The 26,555-nt window shown below is 45.7% G+C and overlaps 1 protein-coding gene across 1 annotated transcript; it reads left to right on the forward strand.

Moving 5' to 3' along the window:
* Window positions 1–5,959: 5,959 nt before the first annotated feature.
* HSPB8 (heat shock protein family B (small) member 8) lies at window positions 5,960–24,261 on the forward strand. Its single transcript, XM_021007976.2, is given in 4 exon segments — window positions 5,960–6,942; window positions 6,945–7,092; window positions 18,995–19,058; window positions 23,195–24,261. Coding segments are annotated over 4 exon segments (600 nt in total). The 5' UTR covers window positions 5,960–6,714; the 3' UTR covers window positions 23,355–24,261.
* Window positions 24,262–26,555: the final 2,294 nt, after the last annotated feature.

Consider the following 26,555-nt stretch of genomic DNA (forward strand, 5'->3'; position numbering starts at 1 on the left):
GCCTGGTGGGCATTTGACAAATGCTTTTTAATATGCCGATCCAGAAGCTAGACTGAAAACTCCTTCAGGGCAGGGACTGTATCTTACTCACCCACCTCCAAATAGAACTGAGCTCAGTGCATACTTTTAGAATGACTGAGCCTGGATGATGCCTTCTTGACGACTGAGACAGGTCCCTAAAAGGTGGGAAAGGGGCGAAAGCAAATCAGGATTTGGACTCTGATAAGCAAAAGATCTACTCTGGCTGACATCATCGATCAGGTCCTATCAAATCAGATCAATAGGCATTTATTTAAATGTCATATTTATGATGTGCCGGGCACATAAAGCTACCAGAACACAGACTTCTGACTACTGGGGAGGCATGTGACTAGGTCAGCCCCTTTTTCACAATGACTGACCTAGATCCATGGATTTTTGTGCAGTAGAATGTCAGCCTTTTGAGGTCAGAAAGTTTTTTCTTCTTTATTTACTTTTGGTCTTTGTATTACTACAGCATCTAGTCCATCAGTCAGTCAACTAGCATTTTTTAAGTACCTGCTATGTGTCAGGTACTGTATTAAGTGCTGGGCAATAGAGGAAAGGCAAAAAAGCCACAGTCTCTGTTCTTACGGCCCTCACAGTCTAATGGAAGAGACAACATCTAAATTAACAAGCTATAGACAGGGGCAACTTGGTGGAGTGGTAGATAAAGCACTTGGGCCTGGAGTCAGGAGGCCCCAGGTTCAAATCTGACCCAACACACACTTAACTAGCTGTATGACCCTGGGCAAGTCACTCAACCCTGTTTGCCTCAGTTTCCTCATCTGTAAAATGAGCTAGAGAAGGAAATGGCAAATCACTCCAGTATCTTTGCCAAGAAAACCCTAAATGGGGTCACAAAGAGTCAGATATGACTGAAAAACAACTAAACAATGACACATAGACAAGATAAATTGAAAGTAGTCTCAGAAGGAGGGCTTAGAAAAGGTTTCTTTCTTTTTTTTAAAGGCAATTGGGGTTAAGTGACTTGCCCAGGGTCACACAGCTAGTAAGTGTCAAGTGTTTGGTCTGAGGCCAGATTTGAACTCAGGTCCTCCTGACTTCATGGCTGGTGCTCTATCCACTGTGCCACCTAGCTGCCCCAGAAATGGTTTCTTGTAGAAGATGGGTTAGTACCTGACAAACAATAGATGTGGAACATGAGAAATGCTTTGCAGCTGGGGAGCCAAGTGGATAGAAGGCTGGACCTGGAATCAGGCAGACCTGAGTTCAAATCCAGCCTCAGACATTTACTAGCTATGTGAACCTGGGCAAGTCGCTTAACCCTGTTTGCCTCAGTTTCTTCAGCTGTGAAATGGGGATAATAATAACACCCACTGCCCGGATTGGTTGTGAGGACCATATGAGATAATATTTGTGATAAAGATAAAGTGCTTTGCAAGCCATGAAGTGATATATGTGTAGCTGTCATTGTTGCTGCTGTTATTATCGAAAGATTCTACAAACTTGCCCATATCCCATGAAAAACAAAGCATGGGTAATCAACCATGAGGGCATGGTTAGAAAGCCAGGGAGCAGCAACACTGCCCAACCCCGCCCCTCCTCAGAGGCAGAGACTGGGGAGAAAGTGTCCCCACTCCATATTAGGAAATCTTGGGAAAGGTTGGGAGCCAGAGTCCACAGTGCCAAATGGGGAAGCCTTCAGGGGGTTTCAGGGCTGGTGGGGACAGAGGAGAAGCTTCTCCCAAAGCCTCCACACACACACACCCACAGGAAAGTAACACAGACACTTCCCCCAACAAACAAACACTGCTGCGTTCTTATCTCCTAACCAGTTCCCTGAGAAACCTATTTATGGTCAAACATCTCGCCAGAGAAGTTCGGTTTTTTCCCCCTTTTGAGATTAGGCAGCTCAGTAAGGAATCAGATTATGGACCCAGACTCCTATATCAGAGGAATCTTTGGGTCCTTCCCCAGATGCTCTTCCTCTGGGCTCAGAGCTGGCTTCGATCACGGTCGGGGTCACTTGCCCCATCTATGACCTCAGCCCAGCCTAAAGCTCCCCAGCTCAGCACCGATTTCACTGAATGAGCAATGTGCAGCTTAGTCAGCCATCCCACTGGAAAAGGCCACTTGGGTTAAATCACCCACAGCTTACTGCTGAGCCGGTATTGAGGGGGAGTGTCTGGGAAGGTGGCCTCCTACCACTTCTTATTTTTATGTCTCCTACTAATAAAAACAATAATAACCACCTGTTGTGGATGAGCACACATTGAGAATTCCAAAACCCTTCTCCCAGAATAGCCCTGTGACCTAGTGAAGGGGTTCCCAACCGACTTGGCAGGTAGGGAAACTGAGGCCCAGAGAGTTGAAATAGGAAGTCACATGGTTGGAGGACCTAGGTTGGAATCCCAGCTCCTGGACTTACTATATCACCCCTGGGCAGGTACGTCACTTAAACTCTCTGGGCCTCAGTTTCCTCATCTGCGAATTGAAGGGATTGAGCTTTGAAATTCACACTTCCAGCCCTAGCTCTATGAACCGATGAGAGTGTAGTCCAGGTACATGGGAGTAGCTTGTACATAAGGGAGATGGGAGGACCCTGTACAAGGAATGGCTATTTGTCCAGTTTGACAGCAGAAAGGAGAGTTTGTGAAGGGACTTAATATGAAAGGAAACCAGGACAGTAGGTTGTAGAGGGAGAGCCTCTTATTTATTTATTTATTTATTTATCTGTTCATTCATTCATTCATTTGTTTGTTTGTGTGTTTGTTTATTTGTTCATTCATTCATTCATTCATTCATTCATTCATTCATTCATTCATTCATTCATTCATTCATTCATTTGGCTAGGCAATGGGGCTAAGTGACTTGCCCAGAGTCACACAGCTAGCAAGTGTTATGTGTCTGAGGCTGGATTTGAGCTCAGATCCTCCTGAATCCAGGGCCACAGTCTAGCTGCCCCCAGGGAGAGTCTTTTAAAAAGGACTCATACTATAAGAGCCCATGTTCCTATAGTATTTTAAGGTTAACAGAGCTCTTCCCTCACCACCCCCTGAGATAATTAGGTTAGCCTCCCATTTTACAGATGAGAAAACTGAGGCTTAAAGAGGTTAGGTGAGCTTAACTGTGACTTACCTACAGTCACACTGGTAGTTAAGTATTAGAGACAGGATTTAAACCCATATGTTTTGACTCCAGAACCATCTTCTTTTCTTTTTTTTTTTAGGCAATTGGGGTCAAGTGACTTGCCCAGGGTCACACAGCTATTAAGTGTCAAGTGTTTGGTCTGAGGCAAGATTTGAACTTGGATCCTCCTGACTCCAGGGCCGGTGCTGTATCCACTGCGCCACCTAGCTGACCCCAGAACCATCTTTTCTGCCTGCATATATTTTGTGTGTGTATGCATGTATATGTACAAATATATACACATACATATATGTGTATACATATATGTATGTGTATATATTATATTTATATTTTATTGTATAGAATATATATTAGATTTGTATCTATTAAATATAACATTAAGTATTATATGTGTATATATACATGCATGCGTTGTATGTGTTATATTAGTGTCTTTTTTTTTTTTTTTGCTTTTTGGTGAGGTATTCCAGGTTAAGTAACTTGCCTAGGGTCACACAGCTGGTAAGTGTCAAGTCAAGTGTCTGAGGCTAGATTTGAGCTCAGGTCCTCCTGACTCCAATTTTTTTTGGGGGGGGCTAGACAATGGGGTTAAGTGACTTGTCCAGGGTCACACAGCAAGTAAGTGTCAAGTGTCTGAGGCTGGATTTGAACTCAGGTCCTGACTCCAGGGCCGGTGCTCTATCCACTGGGCCACCTAGCTGCCCTTTAATGTTAGCTTCTTGATGGCTGAGATTATCTCATTTTCGTGTCTATGTTCCTAGCACCTACCTCTTGCTGTCCCTCAGAAGAGACCCTCCATCTCATGACTCCAGGTGTTTTCTCTGGCCATCCTTTACGCCTGAATGTGCTCTCACTCTTCATCTCCACCTTCGATTTCCCAGCTAAAATCTTACCTTCTATAGGAAGCCTTTCTTCATTGGAGTTCCTTCCTTCCTTTGGATACCTTCAATTTATCCAAGGGGCTGGCCAAGTTGTTTGAATGCCGAAGGTTCATTTGCCTTAAAGAAATCACAGAAGGCAAGCCAGAGGCCAGAAGAAGAGATACGAGGAGATTCTCAAGGTCTCTCTTAAGAACTTTAGAATGGATTGTGTGACATGGGAGATACTGGCACAGGACTGCCCAGCATGGTGCACCCACATCAAAGAAGATGCTGTGCTCTGTGAGCACAGCAGAATTGCAACGGCTCAAAAGAAACCTAAGATGTGCAAATTTAGTGAATCCACTCCAGATGTTCACGTGCCCGACCTGTGGTAGAGCCTTCTGAGCTCATCTTGGTCCCGATCGGCCACAGTCAGACGCACTGTACCTTGACGCTGACATAGTGATGTCATTTGGGTTCTTTTTGAGAGTGAAAGAGGACAAGCAGATGTCCCACGTTGACTCCCCCATTAAAACAGGATCCCCTTGAAAGCAGGGACTACTTGTGGTTGGTTTTGCTGGGCGTTATGTTTTGGCTTTGGCTTTGGCTTTCTTTGTATCTTTAGTGCTAAGCACGGTACCTGACACGTCATCAGGTGTCAATAAATGTTAATTGACTGATGGTGTTGAGGTGCTCATTTGCTCGATGGGGCCAGGTGACCACAAAGGTCCCTTCCAGCTCTAAATCTAAGATTCCATTATCTCCAACTCCCCCCAGCAAAATGCAAACACCCTTGGGGAGGGGGGAGGAGGAGGAGGAGGAGGGTATCACATATCATACCTTTCAGCTATTTAACACCCTGCGGTTTAATTTAGGAGACTTCCAAAACAAGTTGACTCAAAGTACCCCCACCCACCCAAGGCTTGAGCCAAAAGCAACGGCACTTACTTGGCACATCTCACTGAGTCTCAGTTTCCTCGTTTGTAAAATTGGGTTACTAATAGCACCTACCCCACAGAGGTAGCTAGATGGTGCCATGGAGAGAGCAGTGGACCAGGAGTCAGGAACACCCGAGCTCAAATCCACCTTAGACACCCTGGGCAAGTCACTTAACCTCTACCTCCCTCAGTTACTCATCTGTAAAATGGGGATAAAAATAGCGCCTACCTCTGTGGGCTGTTATGGGGATTAAATAGATGATATTTGTACAAAGCTTTGCAAGTCTTAAAGCGCTATGTAAATGCTACTGTTTCTGTTATTGTTAACATCAACATCTCCCACCCCTTTTGTTAGGATTAGATGAATAATATTTATGTGCTTTGCAAATCTTAAAGTACTATATAAATGCTATTATTGTTGTTATTATTATTATTTAATTTCTTATGGTTGTTGTGAAGATCAAATGAAAAAATAAATATTTTGCAAACCTTATAAAAGAGTTATTGTTTTTAAGGGAAGGGGAAAGGAAAGGAATGAGCATGTATTCAACTCCTACTATATTCCACACACTGTGCTAAGCATGGTACAGATATTATCTCAGTTTTACAGATATTAGTGGTAGTAGTACAAAAGATGAGATAGAGACGCAGAGCAGAGTAGAGATAGGACCGTACCAAAGCATTCCAAACCCTGAGGTAATAGAGTGGACATCCTCTACATGGAGGGGGGGTGGATCTCGGCACGGACGATCAGTTCAATTCTCTTTCCTAATTATCCCTCATTGTGTGTGTCCCTATAGTGAAGAAGAAGGACAGGTGTGTATGGAGAGCCTTCTGGACAGGGACAGAGGTGGCGGGGAGCCGGGCAGGGGCCCCAAGGAGGAGGAAGAGGAGGAGGGATAAAAATAGCAGACCCGGCTCTGAGCAGTTGCAGACAGTTGCTGCAGCGTGGGTCCCTCCTTGCTGAGACAAGAGAGGGAGGTCAGGCAGGGAAGAGACAGGCTAGGGAGGAGGAGGGGAGGCTCCCCAGGGTCCAGGAGGGGCGTCTAAACTTGGATAGCCCCTCATTCCCAACTCCCCTGGGAGAGCAGTCAGCTGTCCTAACCGCATTGCTCAGGAGGGTAGCTCATCGGCTCCAAAACACAGTCTGACAAGGGGAGATTGCAAAAGCTCCCTGCCTCCCCACCCCCACTCCTGGCCAGCATCAAAGGACATATAAGCGAGGCGCCCTGCCCAGCCCTGGAGAACACGAGAAGTTTCTGGGCGCTGATGTTTATTTAAGCTGCTGCCTGGGCTCGGAGAAAAGGACAGAAGAGAGAGACAGGCGGCCCCAAAGGGTACTGGTGCATACCTCTGCTTGCCTGCCTGGTCTCCAGAGAGAATCCACCCCGAGGTCTGAAGGGGGGGGCTGGGCACTTCTGCCATCTGCAAGCCACTGGGCACTCGCTGGTCTCTCCCCTCCCTCTATCCACCTTCACTTGCCTGGGTTTAAAGCCCTTGGAGAGTTTTGGCAAGGGGAGGGCATATCTGGAGGGATTCCTGTCGCTCCGGTTTGGCATCCGTATCCTCCCCCCAGGGCTGAAGCAGCCTCTCTGAGGGTGGACTCTGGTTTTGGGGAGGGGCCTTGGATGGTTATTTGCTGAGAAGCCACACAGGGAGCCAGAGGCAGGGCCAGAAGACTCAACTGTTAACTGCTGTCCTGGGCCCATAGTGCCCAGCTAAGGCTCTTGCCACTGTTTGGGAGTCGGAGGGGGGCCACTCTGCCCTGACCCAGGCCCGCAGCCATGGCCGATGGCCAAATGCCTTTTTCTTGCACCTACCCTTCTTCCCGCCTGAGGAGAGACCCTTTCAGGGAGTCAGGCCTGTCTACCCGCTTGCTGGACGATGATTTTGGCATGGCCCCTTTCCCGGACGACCTGACTGCGGACTGGCCCGACTGGGCCCGCCCCAGACTGTCCCCATGGCCAGGCACCCTAAGGGCAGGCATGACTCCCTTGGTCCCCAGCATGGCCCCTCCATCTATGGGGCCAGGTATGGGCCTGTTGAAAACCGAAGCCCACCCCCCTGCCCTGGGGAGCCTTGGAAAGTCTGTGTCAACGTGCATAGCTACAAGCCAGAGGAGCTGACTGTTAAAACCAAGGATGGCTTTGTGGAGGTATCAGGTGAGTGGGCACTGGGTAGGATGGGGTGATGGGGCAGAGGGAAAGGGAAATGGGAGAGACAGAGATGGGGGATGAGAGGCAGAGAATGGAGAAGCAAAGACAGTCAATCAGTCAATGAATATTTGTAAGTGCCTACTGAGATAGAAATAAGTGAAAGGAAAAATCTATCAATCAGTCAATCAACAAATATTTATTAGGCACTTAATATGTAGCTGGCACTGGTCTATCTACTGGGGAAATAAAAATGAAATAATCCTTACCCTTGAGGAGCTTATACTCTATTGGGGTGGGCAACATGAGCACATATAAGTATATGCAGAATCAATATAAAATTAATATAAGGATGTTTAAGGATGGGGAATGCTGGTAGTTGGGGGAGAGAGTTTCATGGAGAAGAAACAAAGACCAGAGACAGAGAGACAGGCAGCCAGAGAGACCAGAGACAGAGAGAGAGGAGAGAAAGAGGCAAACAGAAGGGGATGAAACAAGTGGCAGAGACAGGGACAGTAGAGAAAGAAGAAAGACCCAGAGATGGAGAAGGACACAGAGAAACGGGGAGGGAGGAAGAGACAGAGAGGGACAGGCAGAGAGAGGAGAGAAAAGAAAGACATAAAGAGGAGGAGGAGGAGAGAGACAGAGAAACAGAGAGACAGAGAGAGAAACAGAGAGAGACAGAGAGGAGAGAAAAGAAAGACATAAAGAGGAGGAGGAGGAGAGAGACAGAGAGAGAGACACAGACAGAGAGAGAGAGAGAGAGAGAGAGAGAGAGAGAGAGAGAGAGAGAGAGAGAGAGAGAGAGAGGGAGAGAGAGACGGGGATAGAAAAAGAGACAGAGACAGAGAGGGACAGGCAGAGAGAGGAGAGAAAAGAAAGACACAAAGAGGAGGAGGAGGAGACAGACAGACAGAAAGAGAGACAGAAAGAGAAACAGAGAGAGAGAGGGAGATTCAGAGAGAGACAGAGAGGGACGGGCAGAGACAGGAGAGAAAAGAAAGACCACAGAGGAGGAGGAGGGGAGAGAGACAGAGAGAGAGAGTTGAAATACACAGAAAGAAGATGGAGATGATAGATGATAAAAAAAAAAGAACCTGCTTTTAGATAAAAGTCATGAAGGAGACTTGCCTAGTCGTAGCAGGGACAGGCCCTCCAAGCCCCTAGAATGACTCAAAGGCTTAGGAATTCCCTTGCTGTAGGCAGGTAGTTCCATTCTAAATCCTTACCTCCTCCCTGGGAGCCAAAACACCTGAGAGTTTGGGAGAAGAAACAAAGGGAAAGAAACGTGAGAGTAGGACTCCGGCTTTGGAGCAGGACAGACAGAGTCCATCTAAAGCAAAAACTGGCGTCTTTGAAATGACAGAACAGCCTGGGCGAGGTTTGTTGTCTTGCCAAGGATCACACAGGCAGTATTGAAAGCCTGAGAATTGCTTAAGCCTGAAAGGTCATCTTTACAGTTGAGCAAGTGGGGCACCAGAGTCTTACAGTGCGGTGACCAAAATCACACAAATGGTCAGGAACAAGCAGAGTTAGGAGTCAAGCTTAGATCTTTGGACTCAATTCTGGCATCTTCTTCCCCACTGAACCCCCTTGGCGGTAGGGGGAGGATTCGAATTCACATCTGGCTCTAAGCCTCATCCTCTATCCACAGCCCCAAATAGAAGGCACATTTTTAAAACCTACCCAACCTGTCCTTACTCAAAACCTGGTATTCTCGTTCTCCTGGTTGTAACCATCATTGCTGTCTATTCTAGTCACCAGATCTACCACTTGGGAAGCAGAGATGAGACCCAAGGAAAGGGTTAAGTCTGAAATGAGACTGGGACTGGACAAACGCAGGGCAGGGCCTTCTGTTTTGTTTCTGATCATTAGCTCATTTAACAGCCACTCTAGAAGAAGTCAATTATGCTTCCTCCCCAATTAGTGGGCCATTAGAGGGAGGTAGGGGGAGGGTAAGAAAGGGTGAGGGGAAGGAGAGAGAGAAAGAGAAAGGGGGGATGGGGAAGGAGAGGGAGAAAGAGAAAAGGGGGATGGGGAGGGGAGAGAGACAGAGACACAAAGACAGAGAGAAACACATACACAGAGACACCGAGAGACAGAGAATAGAAAAACAAATAAAACTGTGATCAGAGAAACTCAGTAGACAAGTCTCGGTCTGAGAAATGGTGCCAGGGCCCACCTGTGCTAGATTCACTTGAGCTGTTCAGACAGGACTTTCAAAGGTGCAGAGAGCAGAACATCAACATCAGAGGCTTGGGACTATTGGGGAAGGAGACAGACTGGGCTGGGCTGGGCAGGGCTGGGATTGTTTGTTGCTGGGAAAGGAGTCACTAGGATTAGGCTGTTTCTGGTTGAACGGAAGGAATCTTGGGCTGGAGGTGGGGTGGTGGTGAGAGAACTGGGCCCCACTCTTGGTCCTGACACACTATGTCTGGTTCTCTGTCTAGAAATGAGTCACTGTAAGACTCAGTTTCCTCATCTGTAAAATAGACATGAATGGTAGCCGCTGGAACTCTCCATCACACAGAGCAGCATAGCCCTGTATTAAGTATACAGGCTGTATATGCCTGTATTAAGAAGAAGTGGTTATTATGTATGTGTGTGTGTGTGTGTGTGTGTGTGTGTGTGTGTGTGTGTGTGTATCCTGTATATAAGCCTATATTAAGAAGGGGTGGTTATCCTATATGGCATAGATAAAGAGGTATACTTGGGAGTCAGGCAGACTTCAGTTCAAAGCCTGCTTATAATACCTGCTGGCCGTGTGATCATAGCTAAGTTGCTTAACTTTTCTTGGCCTCAACTTCCTTAAATGTAAAATGGAGATAATACTTGTAACACTAGCCTCACAAGGTTACTATGAAGCTCAAGTGTAAATATATGTAAAGCACTATATGATATATGTAAATAATATGTGTAAATGCCTAGTATGACTTTTTCTGCTCTACATATCTCATATATATACATAAATGGTATACCTATATGCATAGATATGGAATATGTATACATACACATTCAATATACTCTCCTAGGGATGGAGAGCTAGCCTGGATAGTAATGGTTTGAAAGGAGTGGGGAGAATAGTAGGAGTCCCCAGTATTAGAGGGAGGAGCAAAAATGGAGGAGAGGCAATGTTTATTTGGGTCATAAGTGGACAAGGACCAGATGGTGAATTGTTCAGGTACAGAACCTGGGCCTGGAAATTCTGGCATCTGGGTTTGGCCCTGGACTCTGGCCCTGCCTGGCTGGCTGATCTCAGACAAACAACTTAGAATCTCTCTGGATCTCCAAGTCACAATTGCTAACAATGGCCCTATAGTGAACAAACGCCCCTTGGAAATGATAAGAACAGTTCGGTCCTGGCCAGGGCTAATCATTGACCTAAGGCCACGATATTTGAACTTTCTAGAGGCTGATATGAAAGTTTACAAAACACAACACTTACAATTGAGTATTCCAACCACCCTGTAAAGTAGGGTAGTATATATAGTATAATTAGCCTCCCTATAAATGGGAAACTGAGGCTCAGAGACAGCACAGATTTAGAGCCAGAACAAATCTTAGAGAAAACATTGAATTGAATCCCTTCATTTTACAAATGAGGAAACTGAGGCTGAGCAAGGTTAAATGGCCTTCCCAGATTCACACAGCTAGTAAGCATCGGAGGTGAGATCAAAACCTAAGTCTTCATAATTCTAGAGAGTGGCATATATAATGATGATGATGATGATGATGGTGATGATGGTGATGATGATGGTAACATTTTAATGACTCTTACTGTGTGCCAAGTACTTGACAATTATCTCATTTGATCCTCAAACAACCCTAGGAGATAGGTTCTATTAGTATCCCCATTTTATAGAAACTGAGGCAAACAGGTTAAGTGACTTGTTCAGGGTCACACAATCAGTAAGTGTCAGTGGTAGAACTTGAACCCAAGTCCATCCACTTAACTCCACTGTCTCCCTCCCCATAGGGAAGATGCCAGAGGCCTCCATTTTCCTCTCATTGTCATAGATCAGGCCACTGACTTATTTTTAACAGAAGTCCAGGCGGAGGGGCAGCTAGGTGGCGCCATAGTGCATAGAAAACTGAGCCTGGAGCCAGGAAGACTCATCTTTGTGAGTTCAAATCCAGCCTCAGACACTAGCTAGACAGATGCCTCCTTTGAGATCTTGAGAGGAGTCTGGGTCAAGGAGGGGGCAGGGGAAGGGGGAGAGAGTGCCACGGGGTCCTCGTGGGGAAAAGGAATCAGATATCTGGACCACAAGAGAGCTCTTGGCTCCTTGTTCCAGCTTTCTAACTGGAAGAGCACAGGTGGAGGGAGGGTAAGGGGGTCACTGGCCTCTGGCTCCCATCATCTGCCCCTGGGAAAGGTCTACAGACAGAGGATGTCCGGCACCCAACTGATAGATTCCCCTCCCTGCTGCCATCCATCAGAAGGAACACTGTGGTCATCCCTAATAGCTTCCTCCACATCCTCTTTCCTGTCTGCTCAGAAGAAAGCATTTACAGGAATTAATTAGCTTTGTGAGGAAAGCAATGCACTGTCCAAGCTGGAAAAAGGTTTTCCTTAGATACTTCCATGTTATCCCAGTCTGAGAAGCCTGCCCACCATATGTATAATAGTGTGGATCTCACAGTCTGAAAGACCTGGGTTCAGCTCCCACTTCTGACACACACACTAACAAGTCACTTCAATTCTCCATGCTCCCAAGGAAATCGCCAAGATTTTGAGTTTCAGAGAAGGTGCTGACCTGCATTGGTAGAAGGAATTTCCTCACCTGGAGGTACTCCATGGTGATGAAATCACAGGTCCAGTCCTAGTACATATCTTCGAAGCCAGAAGCCAATAATCTTAGCCAATTCCCCTTAAATCATTCTGTGCCTCAATTTCCCCAATTAGAAAGTTGGAATAAAGAGCCAAAAGTTCACCATGTTAGGTGCTAGGGTTAACAAAGACAAAAAAAAATAATAATAAATCACAGTGCCTGGCCCTCAAGGGCTTATATTCTAAGGGGATCCATATACCTAACTAAATATATGCAAAATATATACAGTATAACACAAAGCAATTTCAAGAAGGAGAGAGTACTAATAATGGGGAAAGGGAGCAGGAAATGAATCAATTCATCAACAAGCATTTATTAAGCACCTGCTGTATGCCAGGTAATGTGGTAAGTGCTGGAGATTTAGAGACAATAATGAAATGGTCTTTGACCTCAAGGAACATGTTACATTTTACTGGGGGTGGAAGGGAAGAAGAAAGGAAGACAAGAGGTGCCCTTAATACTCAAATGGTGATATGTCCCAGTCTGCTTACTTCCACCATCGGCCTCTCCATTGACCTCTGGGTGATGACCCCTATCTTTAGTTATTTAGACACAGTTGTCTTTGGTGTTTTGTTCCTATTTAGTAAATAGGAACCAGTAAAGCTTCAGTCTTGAAAAGATGGGCCTTTGCTCTCATGGGAAGCTTGAGAGAGTCATTTTTCAGTTTCCCTAAAAGAGTCCAGCCTGCTTTCCTTCTGTTCATTCTGGGTCCAGATCATTGCCCAGATGCACTGGTTGTCCCAGATGTAGACTGTTGGACAGGCTCTGTAGGGTGTTCATCCAAATTAATGGTGAAATGTGGGTAATAGACAGTCGTCATCCATTTGGTCTTTCTTGTGTGGATAAGCAGGCCAAACTCCTTTGAATGATTACATCTCTCTTCCAAAAGGCTCCCTCCTTTGAGTTCATAGGTTGGTTGGGCAGAATTGTTTTTCCCTTTTTTTATTCATTGTTATAAATTGTGAGTCTTAGGTAGTGGGGAGTACGTGTGTGTGTGTGTACATACATATGTATATATGTGAGTATATATATATCAGAAACTAGGTAATGTAAAAGTGAAATATATCAATAGTAACTTTTAATATTAAAATAATCTCACTTTGGTAGGTGTGTATAACGAATTGGAGAGAGGAGAGGCAGGAGAAAGGGGGACTGACTGATTAGGAGGCTTTTGTGCTAGGCCTGAGCAGAAGTGATGAGGCTTCAGAGTGGGTAGTGGTTGTGTGTGAGTGGAAGAAGGAGAGAGATGACAGACGCCCTCTTGGTTTCTTGGTGCCTAGAGCTGGAAGTAAATTTAGGTGTTTTTGTTTTACAGATGAGGCCCAGAGGCTAAGAGCCAGTAACAAATAGGAGAGTGAGGAATCTCTCTACTGTGGACAGAAAATCCAAAGCCCTCTCCCAAGTTACCACTGGCTTGATGCATCTGGGGAGGAAATAACATTTTCTCTATCCTGAAAAACATTATATATTAATACTTGCAATAAGTGAACGGGTAAAAAAAGCAACTTTCAGGGACTAGCTCAGGGTTAATACTTATTTTCCTTTGCCTTCTGAATCTAAAGGCCTGGCCAAAAATAACAACAGCTTATGTTTCAAAAAATCCCAGAATGTCAGAGCTGGGAGAGGCCTTACAACAGGGGATGGCAGAGCTAGGAGGGGCCTTAGAACAGGGAATGTCAGACCTGGGAGGGGCCTTAGAACAGGGCATGTCAGGGCTGGGAGGGATTTTTTTGAACAATCAGTCTTACCCCCTCAACTTATAGAAGAGGAAACAGGCTAAAATGCTTTATAGGTTAAAAAATTTATTTTTCAACTACATTATCTCCTTTATCTTTATGACAATCCTGTGAGGTCAGTGAGAAGAGGAATAAAATCCACACCTTTACAATACTATAGGATTTACAAAGCTCTGTCATGTCAAGAACCCCTCGAGGTAGGTCATATAAGCATAATCATTCCCATTTCACAGATAAGGAAGCTCAGGCTCATTGATAAGGCTTCTGATAAATACGGAGAGGGAAAAGAAATTTGAAACCTGGGCCAAAAGGAGAGGCTTGTCTGTGTAACCTTGGACAATCCGCCTTGGTCTCAGTTTTCCCATCTGTAAAATGCAGGGGGATGGGTCAGCTGGTCTCCATAGTCCATTCCAGTTCTGTATCTATGAATTTATGAATCTGAAGCCTGGCCCAGTGGAAAGAGGAGTGGGCAGAGAGGCAGGAGAGACTCGGTTTCCATTCTTGGCCCCTTAACATGGTAGGAGGCCTCTTGGAGGTAGTGTAGCTCAATGGATGGAGCACTGGCCCTGGAATTAGAAAACCGAGTTTTAGTCCTGACTATGGCATGCCAACTTCATAAACCTAAGGCAAGTCAAGATGTCCCCATGGACTCTGGGTTCATGCAGATCTGGGTCTAACGGGGGCCTGACCCCACTGGGGTCTCCGTCCTTTTGCCTTATCAATGCTCTCACCCTGGAGTAGAAATCCAGGGAAATACATTTTTCAAAGTTGATCTGTAGCTCCTGTGAACAGTTTACCCAGATGTAAGTTGTGTATCCATATGTATTCTATGAGCATATGAGAACTAGCATTTATATAAAGGTTTAAGATTTGCAAAGCACTTTACAAATACTATCCCATTTGATCTTCGCAACAGCCCTCAGAGATAGATGCAATTATTGTTCTTGTACAGATGAGGAAACTGAGGCAGGCAGAGATTAATTGATTTGTCACAGACCTAGTCAGTATCTGAGGTTCAATTTGATCACAGGTCTTCTGGTCTCCCAGTGTGACACTCTCCGTTGTACAATGTAGATGAAAGTTGCTGCGTACCCCCCAAAAATATTCTTCACTCTCATAGAAGCCCTCCCAATGAGGGATATAGTCTAACTCAGCTGGTCCTCTGCCATAGGCATGTTGTCAGGTCCCAGAGACCAGTAAGAGGAAGTATTTTCATGAGTTTCTCATTGGTGCCAACAAACAGTCTGGTATAGTGGGCATTACAGGTATTATTATGACCATTTTACAGATGAGGAGATTGAGGCCCCAGGAAGGATTAGTGACTTCCCCAGTGTAGGAGGGCAATTAATTTTTTTAAAAGAGCAGAAACTTGGAGGCAGGATGGTGAGAGGCTCATCTGAGGGATGGCCAGGATGCCATTTTCTAGTTGAGGAACAGAGAGAAATGAAGATGAGTCATCAACGGACCCTCCCCCCAGCCTTGGGTTATCTGTTAATGAGCAGCATGTGATGATGGCCCACGTTAGAGGCACTGCAGGAGGGCAGCTGTGCCAACCACATCGGCTGAAGGGTTTGGCACAGAGGGGCCCTAACATGGCAAAAGCAGAAAATAGCTCTGGGCATTCAAACTGGGACACGGTTAAAAATGTTCCATCTGTGCCCTGGGTGGATCTGTGGGCGCCTTTGCTCCTCGGCGTGGGTGGCAGGGTTGGCCTGGCTCCTTGGCAGAGTGCAGCCCTTCCCTTGGCGCCTACAAGAGCCTCCCACCTGTTCACTAACAGGGACCATCCCTCCCACCCCTCAACAGCCTGAGCTTAGAATATATTTTTGGCAGGGGCAAGTCACAGTTTCCCAGGCACTCCTGGCCCTTGGAAACCAGAAAAAACTCACTTTCCATGGCATCTTCAGCATCAAGGATGGCATCAGATGGCAAATGGGATAGAAAGATAGTGTGGAATTTTTTTAAGCAATGGAATTTGGGAGTTCAGGGTTCCAATCCACCTCTAATGTCTAATGTCAATGGACCATATATTTAGGGCTAACAGGGACCTTAGAACCCCCTTGTTTTACATATGAGGAAAGTCAGAGGTGATAAGTGTTCACAGGACTCTAGATTTGATGTTGAAAGAGATCTCAGAGATTGTCTTATCCCTCATGCTCATTTTACAACCTAGGAAACTGAGGCCCAGATTGGTGAGGTGAATTGTCCTTGGTTATGTAGGTCATGAAGTAGCCATATCGGGATTTGAGCCAGGGTCCTCCATCTCCAAATCCAGCATTCTAATGTGGGCAGATCCCTAAGCCTTAGTGACTTCACCTGTAAACTAGAGATTAAGAACACTCACAGTGCTGACCTCGCCAGGTTTTTGTAGGGCTCTGAGATAATGTGGTCACTCAGTAAACATTTATGAAGCGCTCACTATGTTCCAGGCACTGTTAACTGCTGAAGACACAAAGGAAAAACAAACAAACAAACAAATAAATAATCAAACAAAAAAACAGTTCCTGCCCTCAGGGAGCTTATAATCTATTTGGGGAAACAACATGTAAATAACAAAAGTTACACACAAGATAAATTACATATAGAGAAGATAGATGATGGTCTGAAAGAAGAATGTGTAAATAATGTATATATCACACATTACAAACTTTAAAGGTATAAGTCGTCTGTACAACCAACAAATATTTTTTTTGGGGGGAGAGGGTAAGGGGAGGGTAGTGAGGGGAAAGAGCACCTATGATTTCATAGGTCAAACAGTAGATAAGAGTTCTGGACTTGGAATCAGGAAGGCCCTAGTTCCAATCCTGCCTCAGACTTTATTAGCAGTGTGACCCCAGGCAAGTTACTTAACCTCTGCTAGTCTCACTTTCTTCATCTGTAAAATGGGGATAATTTTCATACCTACCTCAGTAGGGTCAATGAGATAACATATATAAATCACTTTGCAAACCTTGAATCACTATGTAAGTGCTATTATTATTATTATTATTATTATTATTATTATTATTATTACAGGACTCCCTGTATTCACACACATCCAAATCACCAATTAATTGCTTTCCAATTTATACTCCTAGAGATATGCCTAGGGCACCAAGAGTTTCAATGACCTGCCCAAGGTCACACAGTCAGTCTGGCAGGGATCTGCCAGCTGGGCTGGTATAAGCCTCTGGTTTTACAGGGATGCCCAAGTGGGCAAGATGGCTATTCCTAGCCATGGTCTCTTGGTTCTCCTGGAATTGAAGGCCTCCACATTTTAACAGGCTCATTATTCTGTGGCCAACGTAGTTGTCTTTAATCGTCTGACCGATGGAATTCTCCCTCTCTCCTGACCCACTCCCCCAAAGAGGGGCTCCTTCCTGTTGGTTATACAAATATCCACCTTCTTCAATCACTATTGAAGTAAGCATTTATCAAGAGCATGCCAGATACCAGGCAGTGTTCAAGGTACTGAAGGTAGAAAGATCAAAATGAAACAAACCCTGCCTTCAGGGAGCTTACATTCTTCTAGGGGGAAACAGCCTATATATAATGAAGTAAATGCAGGCTAATAGTTAATCTGTTAATTTATTAAATGCCAACACTGTGCTGGGCCCTGGGTGTGTAAAGACAGAAAGGATTTAGTCCCTGCCCTCATGAAGCTTACAGTCTACAGCAAGGGTTCTTAACTTGTTTTGTATCATGGACCCCTGCCCCTTTGACAGTCTGGTGAAGCCCGTGGAACCCTTCTAAGAAAGCTGTTTTTAAATGCACACATTTTTAAAAAGAAAGTATTACAAAGGCAACCAATTATAGGCAAATAAAGTTATCAAAATATCTTTACAAATAAACAGGTTAATGGATCCCAGGTTAAAAACTGCTGTCCCAGAGATGAATGGGGAATGAAGGAAAGAGAAATGTCTCCTATAGAAAGTAGGATCTGAGCTGACTCTTGAAGAAGCTAGAGAAATTAAGACTCAGATATGAGAAGGTAGAATATTCCAGGCATGGAGGATGGCCAGTGTAAAAACATGGAGGTCGAAGGCAGGAGTGTTGTGTTCAAAGAAGTACGGGCAGGCCAATGTTGCTGGCTCACAGAATACAAGGAGAGGAGTGAACAAATCCAGGAAGGAGTGGTCAGAGAGCTAGGAGGAGAACTAGGACAGAGTGGTGTCCTGAAAATCCACAAAAGATTTTCCACACCCATCCATATCCATCATCATCCAGGTTGCTTTCCTCTGCTCACACTCCTGCTTTTATACAAATACTATTCCAAGGATATACAGCTCAGGATTGAACACAATACTCAAGTTGTGGTCTGACCACATCTGCTTAGAATCCTAGGATCATGATGACCAACTTGGATAAACTTAGCTCTTCTCAGTAATGCAATGATCTAAGACAATTCTAAAAGATTTGTGATGGAAAATGCTATCCACACTCAGAGAAAGAACTATGGAGTCTGAATGCAGATCAAAACAGACTATTTTCTCTTCATTTTTAGGCAATCAGGGTTAAGTGACTTTCCCAGGGTCACACAGCTAGTAAATGTCAAGTGTTTGGTCTGAGGCTAGATTTGAACTCAGGTCCTCCTGACTTCAGGGCCAGTGATCTATCCACTGCACCACCTATCTGCCCTTTTTTTTTTCTTTCTTGTGGTTTTTCCCTTTTGTTCTGATTCTTCTTTCACAACATGACTAATGTGGAAATATGTTTAATATGATTGTACATATATAACTTATATCAGATTGCATGCTGTCTTGAGGAAGGGGTGAAATTTAGAACTCAAAATCTTATAAAAGTGAATGTTGAAAACTAAAAGTAAATTAATTAATTAATTAATTAATTAATTAATAAAAAAAGGACCTTGAGATCATTCCAGAGCTGGAAGGGACGTCAGAGGTCACCTAAGCCAATCCCCTTCATTTTGCAGATGGGGAAGCCCAAGGCCCTTGTAACTTGTGTAACAAGGACATACAGATAGTAGTAAGCGTCAGAGGCAGGGTTTGAACCAGCATCTGACTCCAGTGTTCTTTCCATGTAGCCACATAGACTCATTTTTCCATCTATCGCTTGCTTATCTTTCCCGACGAGCTTTCATCACCTACCTACTATTTGTGAGGCACGCGTCTGGACACCATGGGGGTAGGGGAATGGAGAAGTGGAAGACAAGTTCCCAAGGAGGTTCTTATCACAGCTCCGCTGACTTCATATACTTGCCAGTGGGAAATGGGGTAATCGGGGAAAAAAAAAAAAAGAGATCTCTGCTGATTCCCAAAGCCTCGGGCAAGGAGAGGCCTCCCTAGTCTTCTGGAATGATGATTCTCTGGGCACGCTGACAAGTTGTATTTTTCTCTCCTCTAGGCAGACATGAAGAAAAGCAACAAGAAGGGGGAATTGTTTCCAAAAACTTCACAAAGAAAATCCAGTACGTATCTGCCAAGAGGTTTTGGTGTGCTCTGTGGGGTAGTCCCAGGTTCAAGTCGTTCTGAGTCTAGCAGAAAGAAATAGCTTTCTGAGTGTTTGTCATCAGAAGCCTTGGGTTTCCAGCCACAGATCTCTTAGTCACAGGAAAAGAAAATCCGGAGATGAGGTAGTCTCTTTAGCCTGGGTACAATATGTCCTGAATGAGGAGAGCTGACAGTCTTTCTGTCCTCTGCACTGGATGGAGCACAGCTCTGAGAGTGGCATTCAGCAAAGTCCTGGAGAAGCTGGGGGTGCATCCAGAGGATGGCAAGAGGCCTAGAGAATTTCCCATGTAAGGTCAACCCAGGGAGCTAGAGGTCATAGCTTGAGAGCCAGAAAGAATCTCAGGGGCCATCTTCCTCACCTGTCCAGCGTCAAACAGCTATTTTGTTGAGCAGCTAGATGACGTGATGGGTAGAGTCAGACTTGGAGTCAGGAAGGCTTGGGTTAGAATCTTGCCTCAGGAACTTACAGTGTGATCCTAGGTAAGTCATGTAGCCTCTCTGGGCCTCAGTTTCCTATCTGTAAAGTGAAGGGTTTAGTGGTCCCTCCCAACTAAGAACCCTTCCAGGCATAAATCCTGGGACCCTCTGGCTTTAGCTTCTTCCCTAAAATGAGGCTAATAAACCCGGCCCAGTTCACTTCAGAGAGCTGAGGTGAGGATCAAAAGAAGGAATGCATGGGAAAGAGCTCTGTAAATTCTCAGAGCACGATACTTCCATGAATGCGAGGTAATACAGGCCTCTGTGGGGATCAGGAATTCGAAGCAGACCATTCTCTCAGCTCTTTCCCTCTCTCAGAGGGGATCTATCTTTGAGGCTTAAGGGGCCCTGCTCTGTGAATAGGGGGCCAGTCTGGGCACACTCCTCCAAGAGCTTATGACCCCCAAGCTGAATGGGCAGATGATGGCTGGCACCTAGAAAGTGGGTTAGGAGAGTGGCAAACATTCCAGGTCTGGAACACAATATTCAAGGTCACAGATGGGAAGAGCAGGGCAGAGAGCAAAGGAATTGGAGAAGCCCAGACTCAGGGGAACCTGATTGGAGGGCAGCAACGGGGGATCTGCATATATCCAAGGGCCGAAGCCACTGGACCCTTAGATAACATTCTCCAGAGTCAGGTGCTGGGGCAGGCCTGCACAACCTGCAGCCGGCAGGCCACTTGCCATCCTCCTCATTCTTCCAGGGCCACCCCTGAAATCCTTTGTGCGTGGCAAGCAGCCCTCGGGCCACCGGTTGTGCAGGCCTCTGGTAAAGCAGCCACCAAAGCCTAGGACAGGGTAAGGAGACCACCTGCATGCTGGGCTTCCAGGAGGAAAAATAGCAAATAATGGTTAGCATTTATATTGTGTTTTATGTTTGCAAAACCCCCTTTGAACACTACTCATCTGATCCTTACCATGACCCTAAAAGGTAGGTGCTATTGCCATTTTACAGATGAAGAAACTGAGGTAGACAGAAGTTAAGTGACTTGCCCAAGGTCACACAGCTAGGAAGTGTTTGGGACAGAATCTGAATTTCAGTCTCTCCTCTTCTCCACTCTCTTCTCTCTTTTCCTCTTTATCTCCTCATGCTGTGTTTCTTGGGAAAACCATACAAATCCTCAGGAGTTGAAAGAATCTCTAATGATAGAAAAAGAACTCTGGTTTTGCAGTAAAAAGAACTAGGTTCATATTCCAGCTTTTCTACTTACTACTTGTGAGTCGTGTCCCCTCTCTGGGCCTCAGTTACCAGGTACCTTCCGGCTCTAAATCCCATACAAATACACGGCATCAAACTGGGTGTCTCCTAATTTGTTCAAACCAACAGCTTCCGTTCTCTGCTGCCAGGTTCAGCCTGAGCAGGCTCTGAGCAGAAACCAAGGGCTCCCTAGCTTGTTGACCAAATGATCCCTTCCCTGTGGCACCGAAACATTCAACTGGGGTGGGGGGTGTCTAGCAAAAGGAGAGGGTGGCCAAGCATCCCCTCTGCCCACTATGGATTTCTCCCTTTGCCAGCTCCAACCCCCAGCTTAAAACTTTTCAGGGATCTCAACAGCTCAAACCCCACCATGTCCCTTCCCCTGGCACCCCTATACACATACAGAATATACTTAGAACTAAGGAGGCTGTAAACCAGTCTTTCCATAACATTAAGCGCCTACATGTTCCACGCACCATAATAAGCACTGTCTCTCTCTGCCTGTGTATGCGTCCCAGTCTCTTTCTGTGTCTTTTTCTATTTTTCTGTCTTGGTCCACTCTCTTTCTCTCTCTCCCCCTCTCTGTTTTTCTGTCTCACTCACTCTCTCCCCTACCCCTCTATCTCTCTCTCTGCCTCTCTCTCTTTCCCTCCTTCTCTCTCTCTCTTCCTCTCTCTCTTTCCCTCCTTCTCTCTCTCTCTCTCTCTTCCTCTCTCCCTTTCTCTCTCCCTCCCCTTCTCTCTCCCTCTCTCTCTTTCCCTCCTTCTCTCTCTCTTCCTCTCTCTCTCATCTCTCCCCATGTAGGCTCCTGGTACTTTATGCTGCCTTCACCTCCTCCTCCTCCTCTTCCTCCTCCTTCTCCTTTTGAAACTCAGAATTTGATAAAGCTCCAAACAAAGGCTTTATGGCTCATTCAGCCCCAGTCTCCCTGTGCCTCTCTCACTGGATATTGAGATCAGATGAAATGTGTCCCCATAGGGCAAATGAAGGGAAAATGGAGAGAGAGATAACTGAAATCTGGAGAGGAGACTGATGAAAAACCTCCAAGGATTAAGACAAACCCTCTGGGGGGGGGAGGGAAAAAAAAGATGGGGTGGAGAAGGAGAGGGGAGAAAGAGAGAGACTATCTTTAAAAAGCTGCCTATTCAATTCATTTTCCCGTGCAAATTGTCCTCAGAAAATGACTTTGTTGAAAAAGTACCTCAACAAGATGGCAATCTTGGAGCCGCCTGGCAGGCTCAGACAGCTGGGCTCCCAGAGGATGGAATGGCAGGGCTGAAACTGGGGGTCCAGTGGACTCTCTCTCTCTCTCACTCTCCTATTCTCCTATTGTCATCTCAGAGCCCCTCTCTTTTCACTTTGGTGCCGCTTTCCTAAAAATGTCATGGTGCCTCTGCCCAAGTGTGAGCATCTCTTGACAAGCTGCTGATGGCCAGGTCTTGTGGCAACACAAATCGCCACCTTGGCTTGCCCCTAAGTGGTTCAGTAGACTAACAGACCATCCCTGATAGGACGATATCTTGGTTTGGGAGCTCTCTCCAGGTGAGTGTTTAAAAAAAAGTGCTCCCTTGGTCCCCTGCCCAAGCCTCTCCCTATCTCTTCTGCATCTCATTTCCCTTGCTAATATCTTGTGCAGAGATATCAGCTAGGGTGTCACCTGGGGTTGACCCAGCTTACGGAACCAGAAAAACAGCTTTGCTTTAATGACTTGATGTATATATGTATATATGTGTATATGTATATGTATGTGTGTATATATATATATATATACACACACATATATATGTATGTGTATATATATATATACATATATACACACATATATACACACACCATATATACACATACCCATATATACACACATACACAACACACATATACACATACATATATACACACATACATACACATATACAATACATATATTCAGATACATATATATACACACACACACAACACACACACACACATTTTTAAAAATCCTTCCATATAAAGGGGCCTTGCCAATGGACCCAGCTCTAGACCTATTTTCTCTAGGTTATAGTGGAAATGGGTCAATACTGGGAGGGAAAGAGAAACTTTCCTCATACTCTAAAACAAGCATTGATTAAACACCTACTGTGTGCAAGACCTTGTACTTGGCCTGGGGGGACATGAAGATGACAAATAGGCTCTGCCCTTGAGAACCAAGGGAACACAGAGGACCTTGAAGGCCAAGTCATTCAATCCCCTCATTGTACAGATGAGAAAAATGAGGCCCAGAGCTGATGAATGATTTGCCCAAGGGTCACAAGGCTAGCCAGTGTCAGGGACAGGATTCGAACCCAGATCTTTCCTGACTTCAGCCCCGGGCTCCTTCTGCCCTCCCCAGGCAGTCCTTTGAAGCCAGATCCATTCAGTTCTGTGTTCTTCCTCCTAGACTCCCAGCTGAGGTGGACCCAGTGACAGTATTTGCTTCCCTCTCCCCTGAGGGCCTCCTGATCATCGAAGCCCCCCAGGTGCCTCCTTACTCTGCATTCGGAGACAGCACCTTACGCAACGAGCTGCCCATGGACAAGCACGAAGTCCCCTGCGCTTGAAGAGGCCTGCAGAAGAAGAGTTCTCCTTCTCTCCCTCTCCCTTCCTTCCCCCAGACCCAAGAGATTTCTCTCTGATTCCAGATGCAATTACATTAGCTCGATAGAGGTGTATGTTGGATAGAGAAGATTGTTTTTCTGCCTTTGTGATTGAGTGGGCCTCCCATCTGGAAGCATCCTTACCCAGAGTGCTTACCTACTGATTGCTGTCCTGCCCCGTCCTGAGGAGGTCTGGCCCTCAGCTTCTCCCAGGACAGAGAGCCGGCCCTGCACCACACCAGGTGGGCCAGCGATGACAGCCCAGCTGCTTGCTTCCAAACCTTGTACCCCTTTTCCCAGGACCCAAAGCCAAGCCCAGAAAAATCCCAAGGCCTAGCTCCTCCTATTCCCCAACTGCTCATTTCTCCTATCCATGTCCGTACAGGCCACCAGCCATCCCCCAGCCTCACAAAGATAATTTTTTAGAGGTCTTACATGCGTTAAGTGTTTATTTGTATATCAGACCTAAGTAGGGGGTGCCTTTTTTTGTTCATATTTGCTTTAAGTTAATTAGATATTTATGGAGATGGGCCTGAATGGGGGATTTTAGGACCCCCTCTGGTCATTTGTTGGCTAATTCTATCTCTGACCCCCTCCTCTGTCTAGTTCCCCCCCCCATTTTTTTTCCAGGTCCAGGTTTTCCCAGGAGGGAATTGCCAGGTTTGGACCTTGCTCTCCGGAGCTGCCAGGAACCAAGTACTAGCCAGACAGACAGAACTGACAAAGACAGGCTGGGAACTTTCCACAATGTGACAATGTCATGTGCTTGGGTGGGAACATTTCTGTATTATGCTGGGGTTTTTTTTTCAGTTGTGCTCTTGTTTGAGGGGAAAATAACTTTATGAATAATAAAAAGAAATTGATCTTCTTAGCCACGTGTCCTCATGCCTTTCCTAGATTCTGATCTAATGTTGAGGGTTGGGATTTGGCAAGAGCCAGGGAGGAAAAGGAAAAGATGTGTCAATTGATTCATTCAGGTGGAGCAGATAGGAACTGTGCTTTGTATCTAGGGAACTGTAACTAGGGTGGGGTGACCTGGGCTACACCCCAAGGGAGCCGATGACCCTTACTGTCCAAAAAGCAGCCACCTCTGCTAGCAGCCCATTCCATGTTGAACACCTCTAAGTGGTAGGAAGTTTTGCCCTGACGTCAAGCCTCCTTTTGCCTCTTTACCACTTCCACCCCTCACTTTTGTTTCTGCCCTTTGGGGCCAAAGAAAACAAGTCTAATCTCTTTTCCACATTCAAATATCTGAAGAGGGCCTCCCCTGTCTCTAACTCCTCGGGCCAAACATGAATTCACAAGCTGCATTCTGTCTTCACGTTCCTGAAGTTTTAATGCCACTGCATTTTTAAGAGCCTGAAAATAAACAGCTTTATTTTTATTTTTAAATTTTAATTAATTTTTAATATTTTTTCAAATTTTGAGTTCTAAATTTTCTCCCTCACTCCAGCCTTTCCCCCCACCCATTGAGAATGCAAGCAATAGGATATCAATTATGCATGTGAAGTGATTTAAAATGTTTAGTAGGTGTTCAAGTCACTTAATATCTCTGTGACTCAGTTTCCTCATCTATAAAACAAGGAGGTTGGAGTTGATGGCCTCTGAGGTCCCTTCAATATCTAAATCTATGATTCTAGACAAAAAATAAATGTATCTATGATTCTGACATCTGTGCATGTTGACCTTGGGTAAGTCACTTTTCTGGGACCTGAGTTTCCCAAGTGGAATCTATTATCCTATGAACTTGGTGCAGATTCTAGCTCTACCATTTATTACTGGGAAAGTCATTCCACCCCTTATGGACTCACTTATAAAATGAGGGCATTGGATCATACTGTGCCTCAGTTTCCCCACTTGAAACAAACAGGTTAGACCTGACTACCTCTCAGGTCCTTTCCAGCTCTTAATATATGACACTAATATGTTGCAGGATTCTCCAACTAACTTGGGAGGAAGGGAGGTCATTCATTCCCCAGTGGGGTAACCCTCTAGGATCTTGAGTCTAGGGTCTTCTAAGGGGTTTCAAGCTGAGACAGTGTGCCAATCACCTCTTGCTGAGCTCTCCTATGGAGGTGGCATCTCTCCCCATGAAGCCCCCTACTTATAGTACCCCTGCCCTAGTAAAGTAAGCTTAAAGCTCCCAAAGGAGAGAGACCTAATTGACCTAATCAGTTCCATCCTGGTATAGAGTGGTGCCAGTTACCTCCCCCTTGTTCTCCATTCAAGGAGCCCCCACCCCAGATCTTCAATCCCATCCAACCCCCCACCTCCCCAGGTGCAGAAGGTGATATATAGACATCACTTGATCTGACCCTGGAGGGAAGAAACAAATTAAGGTAGCTTAAAATAAATTCTGGGAATCAGTGGCTGTTTTGTCTCCCCCTGCTTCTCCCTGAGTGCATCTCAAACTCTGCATTACAGGGCAAAAATCAATACCCCCTTCTGACATGAGCCAGCACCTAGATCATCAGCCACCTCCTTATCTCTTAACCTTCAACTCCCTGGCTCACTCACAGAAGCCTCAGCTCATACACTCATCTCTATCTGCAGCCCTGTCCTGAACATTCCCGGAAGAGGGAGAAACCAGCTCCCTGCCAATCCTCCCTCCCCCAATCCTCCAGCAGCAGCTCAGAGCCAAGAAGGGTCCTGATGCCAAGAAACAGACACCATGCCGGGCTCAGACCTCAGTGCTCTGGGTTTCTGCCTAGCTGTGAATGCATAGAACAAATGGTGCTGAGTCACTCAGCCTGTTGGTCAGCTGGCTCCTTCCAAAGGCCAGGACCAAGGTCATTGCCTTGGTCAAAGACCTCCCCAGAGCCCCTGTGGCCACCCACGCTTCCTAGGGTAAGGTGAAGGTTGGTATGGGAAGTGGGGGTGGCAATGGCCCATAGAAGAAGAAGTAGTTGGATTAGAAGGGTGTTTTAGGACCCAGGAGATTTTGGATGCAGTGCTGATCAGAGGTCAAAGAATGAACATTGAGAATTGGTGGGTTTACACTGTTAAAAGTGATAGAATTGAAGTTGGAATGCCCTAGGTCCAAATCCTGCCTTTGATTTTTACTAGCTGTGTGATCCTGGGCAAGTCACTGAAACTCTCTGGGCTTCAATTTCCTCATCTGTAAAATGAGAAGCCTCTAGTTGCCTCCAAGGTTCCTTCTAGCTC

The sequence above is a fragment of the Phascolarctos cinereus genome, unplaced genomic scaffold (genome assembly GCF_003287225.1).
Source record: "Phascolarctos cinereus isolate Bilbo 61053 unplaced genomic scaffold, phaCin_HiC Scaffold_4;HRSCAF=312, whole genome shotgun sequence".
NCBI classification, from domain to species: domain Eukaryota; kingdom Metazoa; phylum Chordata; class Mammalia; order Diprotodontia; family Phascolarctidae; genus Phascolarctos; species Phascolarctos cinereus.